At 52.7% G+C, this 6,915-nt stretch overlaps 1 protein-coding gene across 1 annotated transcript; it reads right to left on the minus strand.

The window, feature by feature from the left end:
• Positions 1-213: 213 nt before the first annotated feature.
• Positions 214-1,352, minus strand: KVR01_012696 (uncharacterized protein; the record flags this gene model as incomplete). The annotated part of the gene is made up of 2 exons (XM_044789797.1): positions 214-647; positions 716-1,352. 2 exons carry the CDS (start codon positions 1,350-1,352, stop codon positions 214-216), a joined length of 1,071 nt encoding a protein of 356 aa, XP_044638167.1.
• Positions 1,353-6,915: the final 5,563 nt, after the last annotated feature.

Consider the following 6,915-nt stretch of genomic DNA (forward strand, 5'->3'; position numbering starts at 1 on the left):
GGCCAAAGAGAGTCCGTGGTGTCAGAGTGTCTGATGGGCTCCTGGCTTGTGTTGTCTAGGAAGAGGCGGATGCGCGTAACGGCGCTCATGGCCGTCTCTACCTCTGTCCATGCGAGAACTAGGATGCGGATGCTGAAACCTAGGTCGATCTGTCGGTGGAATGTGAGCTACCATTTCTGCACAAGTATCAACCACAAACATAAAGAGGGCTGGTCAGTCACTCACCACTCCAATAAGAGCTAGCGCAAGGTACCCGGGGTCCGTATTTGATCGGAGGAACAGCGCCAGGCCCACCAGGATTGAAATAATACCGGTGACGATTAGGTCAAGGACAAGTGACAACCAGTTTTGGGCGTCTTGGAGGAGATAAAAAGGTGCCTGAGACACATCCTGGAGCTGCTTGTTTCGCCGTTTGAAATCAGCCGACCAACCAAAAGCCCTGATTGTGGCGCTTCCTGCAAGCGTCTCGATGAAGTTGGAGCACAGAGGAGCTTTCGCTTCGAGGTCTAAATGACGGAGTTGCCGCGAAGTACGGAGATAATAGTGTTGCACCATATATCCGATGGCAATTGGAATAGGTATCATGAGCGCGATCGGAGGAGTTGCGGCGACGAGCAAAATTATGTTTTTGGTTTGCTCCAAGAAACCTGTCCAGGTTTAAGGTGTCAGTTGTTATGTAGCTGTGGTCTCTTGGAATGCCGAAAACACGACTTACCGGTTGATATATTGAGCACCAGGACTGGAAGTAGTCTGTCGACAATGATTGTGTCTTGAGAGAATAGATTGGTGATCTCGCCGGAGTCTGTGGTGACCAGCGCCGTAAACTTCGCTTTCATAAGGGTAGAAAGCTGTCTGGCGTGCAGCCGAAGGCCTGACCGAGGACTGAGCACCAGGAAGAAGTACGAAAGGTAAATTCCAATGACGGAGAAGGCAAAGACGCTGATTGTGTTGAAAATACCGATGCTTCGGCCGAGCAAGACAACAGAAGCGCTATCCTTGACCAGCTTCTGGACCCAAATGAATTGGGCAGCGTTAGATGTGTACGTCGCGATCGACAACACGATATATATCGCGATGCGTATCTTACCAAAGCCCAGGAGATAGTACATGAGAGTGCCAGCATCACCTTTGCGTCTGTAATCGTCTTCAGCCCCCGTCTCTTCCTTGGACTCAGAGTCGACGTGCGGCGCCCTCTTCTCGCTACTCTCAAGCTCCTGTGTCTTGGTCGGGATAGGGATATCCTCTTCTATCGCAGTAGTACCACTGTGCGAAGAGCAATGCTTTTCCCAAAGCCCTGGGATCCTGAGAAGGGTGTCGTAGTGCCCGTCGGCCACGACACGTCCTTCCGACATGACGACGATCTTGTCGGATTGCGCAGCCCAGCCTACCGAGTGCGTCGCCAGCACGACGGTGCACTGCATCTGCCGCAGCAGGCCGTTGCGGCCAAACACGCGCGAGAACACCAATTTCTCCGTCGTCTTGTCGAGCCCCGAGAGGACGTCGTCGACGACCATGACCGGCTTCCTAGCATACAAGGCTCTGGCGAGCGATACCCTATTCTTCTGCCCTCCCGAGAGACTCATTCCGCCGGTACCGACCAGCGTGGTGTCTCCGTTTGGCAACTCGTGGAAGTCTTGATCCAGTCCGCACGCCCAGATAACCGAGCTGTACCAGTCCGCTTCAAACGCGCTCTCTCCCAGGATATTATCCCGCACAGATACGTTGCGCAGCCATGGCGGCTGGGAGCAGAAGCTCGCGCCGGGAAAGCTGCGTTTGGCTTGTCCATCGAGGACGGCCATCTCGCCTAGCAGTGACAACAGCAAGAGGGACTTGCCACTGCCGACTTTTCCGACGACCATAGTAAAGGAGCCCGTGTCGATGGCTAGTGTGATGTTTCGAAGAAGAGGTTGACCATTACTGAAGCCGAAGTCGGCGGCTGTTATTTCAAAAGCCCATGTACGCCCGAGCTTTGCAGAGTTCTCCTGAAGCTCGAAACCATACTCATCGGCCTCTGCGTGGTGGCCGGTCTCAGCTTCTAGGAGTCGCAAGTCCTTGGAAGACTCTTGTGTCTCTAGTTCGTCCATGAGGTAGGATTGAATCCGGTCTATCGATGCTCCAGCGCCTTGGCAGGTGATCATTGTCTGCAGGAAAGGGAGGCTTAGGGCGGCCATGAGCTTCAGAATGGAAAGGGATGCGAACATGGCCTCAGCGTTGAATACGTGCCCACCGCGAAGGCTGGACGCCGCGACAAGGGTAAAGGTCGCGAAAACCAAGATAGGAAACATCGCGTATCCTATTTGAAAAGATCAGCAATCATCCACTTTGAGTGGTCAAAGGAACATGGCTTACCTGTCGCTACGACGAATATCCAGAGAGTTGTGGTCGACCTGCATTTCCAACCGCCATTAGTAAATCCGATACTGATTTCGGTTTGTTAGTACCATCCAGATGGCTTACCTGTAGGCTAACAACTCATCGATCCTGAGAGTGGTGGCGATATTATGAAGCACCTCCGTGAATCCAAGCATGCGGATCTCCTTCACGGAAGACGCAATTTTCGACATCATCGTCACCCTCTTCTCCGTCTTCGTCACCCATTCGAGATTTCGGCTCCTCATAACGTCCCCAATGTCCCAGCTCATGGCTGTAGCCAAGCCAAGGATAACCAGCGGCACGAGGGAGGCCACCCCTATGTTCGTATGCAAGATGTACAACGACGCCGCGATGCCGACGGGGACTGCCCAGAACTCGTGCACCCATTTCATTCCCTCCAGTACCTTTTCCAGGTCGACGTTCATGAGAACTGTGGCAGTGCCGAGATCTGCGCCCTGCCCGTTTGCCCGGAGCGCCTTGTCATAGAGTGCGGAGATCATAACAGACCGAAGCTTGACGGTGAAACGCGTGGTGCTATGGGAGTACCACGCGTTGAACACAGCTGAGCAGAGGAAATTGAGGGCGAAGCCACCGAGCATCATGTAGTCTCCAACGACGGATTCCCAATCCGGGTTCTGGATGTGGGTGAGGATTGCGGATATGAGAAAAGGCTGCGTCAGCATGGCAGTGAGGCCTAGAAGTCTTTCTTACTTGTTACTGAAAATTCCCAGCTACCTCGAGTGGAAAGGTCACTTACCTGGGCAGGATTGGCATGCACAAATCCTTCCATAATACAAAGAAGATGGAACGTAGAAGAGCATGCCGCCCTGACTGGTGCCTGGGTTGGGACCAGTATACTTTGAATTGTTCTGCCGCCTCCTCAGATAGCAGCCTTGTGTCAACACCCTCAAGATTATCCAGATTGAGGGTTTGTCGGTATGCTAGGGAATTGTCAGTGCTCTTTCGCCTCGGCCACATCGCGAGAAAGCATACCTCTTCTGAAAAGTCCGTTGAGATACCAAAAGAACCTTTGCCTGAAAAATCCACTTGTCTCCTCCCGGGACCGTTTGCGATCCGCCTCGAGGACGAAGATGTGTCTCTTGTCGCACGATTCAACGCAGATCAGTCCCACCAAGAGAACCGCATGCGTGTATCCCAGCACCTCCAGGATTGCATTGTGAAAGAACTCGAGCTGTTGCAGCCAGAAGAACTCGTGCAAAATACTCAAGACGAGTGAAGCTTGCAGGAAATGGCTTGGTCTGACAGTTTTCAAATGCTCCACGCGCGACGTAAGGCAAACGCACCAGCACGAAAAGCACTGCAGAAATGCCATCAAGATGATCTTCTCGTCCTCGGTACCGATCCAGAATAGCAATATTGCTAGAGCAAATGTGCTTGAGACAGCGTATGCTACACCGATACACTGTGATAGTTTAGTAAAATCACTACCAGCTAGCAGACGTTGTTGCGCGTACCAGTTTTGACCACCCGAGGCCAGAACTTCTAAGAACCCGATTTGGGCTCGGAGAAATTTGTGCAGATCGAAATATGGTGCCCAGCGAGAAGAATGCGAGCGTCAGGCAAAACAGGAGCTCTTGAGACGTGTAGCCCTGGTTACTTGCAACGACTCCTGCGTCAGGCATCGCCATGTCGCGTTCTCTGATCCAGGACTCCTCATCCTGAACGGGGCGTGATGTAAAGCCCGCCATGTCCCTTTGAGCACTTAGGCAGGTACCCAGCAGAAAGGCACAACTTCAAGTAAAGAGAAGGGGAAAATACGAAATACCAGAGGTAGTTATGGATACGCTAGTAACCCAAGAAACATTAGAGAGGTGATGATCTAGTGCAAAGTGCAGTGCTGTACGAGTTGAACCACGATCAAGACCCGCGACATGAATGTGAACCCAAGCGCAGCACTCGACAGCAGCGGTCTTCCCACGGCCGTTACTTGTCCTATGACACTCGTCGTTCTAGCCAACAAGTCCGTGTGTCATTGGGAGACCATGTAAATAGCGGGACAATATAACAGGTACGAATGGTTCCGGGGATCCAGAGGCCGTCCATTGTCGATGTAGGTGGTTTGAGGCAGGCATTACCTGCGTGGATTTCCGACGGTGGTCGGCAATAAGCACACTGGGGCACAGTGCTTGTTCATACTCGGCAAAATGAAAGATGCACAAAGTTTGGGGGCCAGTCGGCGATGATAGCGATGGAGCACAGTGCCATTTCTGTCGGCAAAACAACAGAGCTACTGTGTTCACAAAGTATAATGAGCCCCACGGCCCCTATTTTTAGCATACGGTCTACGGATGCTGTTGAACGACTCTCATCACATAGTCTACAAATGTATTTACCTAAATTAATCTGCTAAATTTAGGGCGCTCTTAATATTTTGATCCTAACTCGATCAATGTTTGAATGCAATGAGCCAACAGAGGATATTGGAATGAAAACGACCGTTTAGCATTTCATAATACCTAGGTAGTGACTACACACCTCTAAGCTAGCTGTATGCGGTAGTAGATATGGATGCGTAGGTTTGCGAACAGCACTGGCATTATCCTTGTGCCTGGCCGGTGTGGAGCCCGGAGCCCGGTATCTCCACAGACTCGGAAGATGCAATGAGCTTGTCCTTGTAGTGCACTTACTGTTGTTCCGACTTAAATAGGGATTCAAAAAATAGTCCTAGTCCTATGCAATGAGGCTGTATGTATAAGCCACGATCGAGTTCCTCGCGTGTTTTTCACCCGGTTTGCGAGTTCTGGATATCGACGCCACCAGTAATGTAATAGTGGTCATTGTGAGGCAGCACCTACAACCGCCCCGGCGAGAACGAGATATAAGGGACAAACTACCACATCATCTCTGTATTTTCCCACCCACACCGCCAGACCGAGCAGTTTCGAAACGGTTTCCCGACATGTCGTCCCCAGGAGAGCCGATCGCCATTGTTGGCTCCGCTTGCCGCTTTCCTGGCGGTGCGTCTTCACCGTCGAAGCTATGGGATCTGCTCAGAAATCCACGAGACGTGCTGCGCGAGTTCCCCGAGGATAGGCTAGCACTTGGGAACTTCTACAACAACAACCCTGACTTCCACGGCAGCACAAATGTCAAGGGAAAGTCCTACCTTCTTTCGGAGGATGTTGGCGTGTTTGACGCCCCCTTTTTCCACATCAACGCCCTCGAGGCAGAGAGCATGGATCCGGCACAACGTATCCTCCTCGAGACTGTTTACGAGGCCTTGGAGTCTGCCGGATCGGCAGAGAAGGTGAGGGGATCAAAGACCTCGGTGTTTGTGGGCCTCATGACCGCAGACTGGGCGGACCTACAGATGCGCGACACGGAGACGCTCGGGACATATACGGCCACGGGAACGTCAAGAAGCATTGTTGCAAACCGCATTTCATACCTGTTTGATCTCAAAGGCGCGTCAATGACTATCGACACAGCCTGTTCGAGCTCCCTCGTTGCACTCCATCAGGCAGTCCAGGGCCTGCGGAATGGCGAGGCGACCACTGCGATTGTAGCAGGCGCTAACCTTATCTTGGACCCATCGATCTACATTTCCGAGTCGAAATTGCATATGCTTTCCCCCGAGTCACGGTCTCGTATGTGGGACAAATCTGGCGACGGGTATGCCAGAGGCGAAGGATGTGCCGCCTTACTCCTGAAGCCCCTGAGCCGGGCTCTGGCGGACGGTGATCATATCGAGACCGTGATTAGGGAAACGGGTGTGAATTCGGATGGGCGGACAGCCGGAATCACTATGCCTAGCCCTGAAGCACAGGCAGATCTGATACGATCGACCTACCGAGCTGCTGGCCTGGATCCACTCGTGGACCGCTGCCAGTATTTTGAGTGTCACGGCACGGGCACCGCGGCCGGGGATCCCATCGAGGCTCGAGCAATTGCAGATGCCTTTTTCCCAGTGAACGGACCGAGCCGTGGCGAGGAAAAGATGTATGTGGGGTCGATCAAGACCATTATCGGCCACCTCGAGGGCTGTTCTGGATTGGCCGGTGTGCTCAAGGCCTCGCTCGCAATACAAAACCGCACTCTTCCGGCCAACTTGCTGTTTGAAGAACTCAACCCGGCTATCAAGCCGTACACAAAGCACCTGGAGCTCGTCCAGAATGGTATGCCTTGGCCAGCGACAGAAAGCGCCTGCCGCCGGGCAAGCGTCAACAGCTTCGGATTCGGTGGCACCAATGCGCATGCCATTCTCGAGAGTTACGACTATGAGGAGTCTGGTCCACGGCCGCCTTCCAATACGAAAGAGTTCCGAGGACCTCTTGTGATTTCCGCGCAATCGTCGTCGTCGCTGGTCGATATGGTTCGGAAGTACTCAGAATATATCAAGTCGCATCCAACCGTGGACTTGGATGACCTTTCTTGGACACTCCAACAGAAGCGTGAAGCAATGCCCTTCAAGCAGTCTTTCTCAGGGCCCACCCACGAAATACTCACGCAGCGCATGGATGAATTTGCCGAGACCAATGAGGGGGCTGAATCCAGCTCACCACAACTTCTCTACCCCGATGA

This window comes from Diaporthe batatas (genome assembly GCF_019321695.1).
Source record: "Diaporthe batatas strain CRI 302-4 chromosome Unknown Contig00021, whole genome shotgun sequence".
Lineage (NCBI taxonomy): Eukaryota > Fungi > Ascomycota > Sordariomycetes > Diaporthales > Diaporthaceae > Diaporthe > Diaporthe batatas.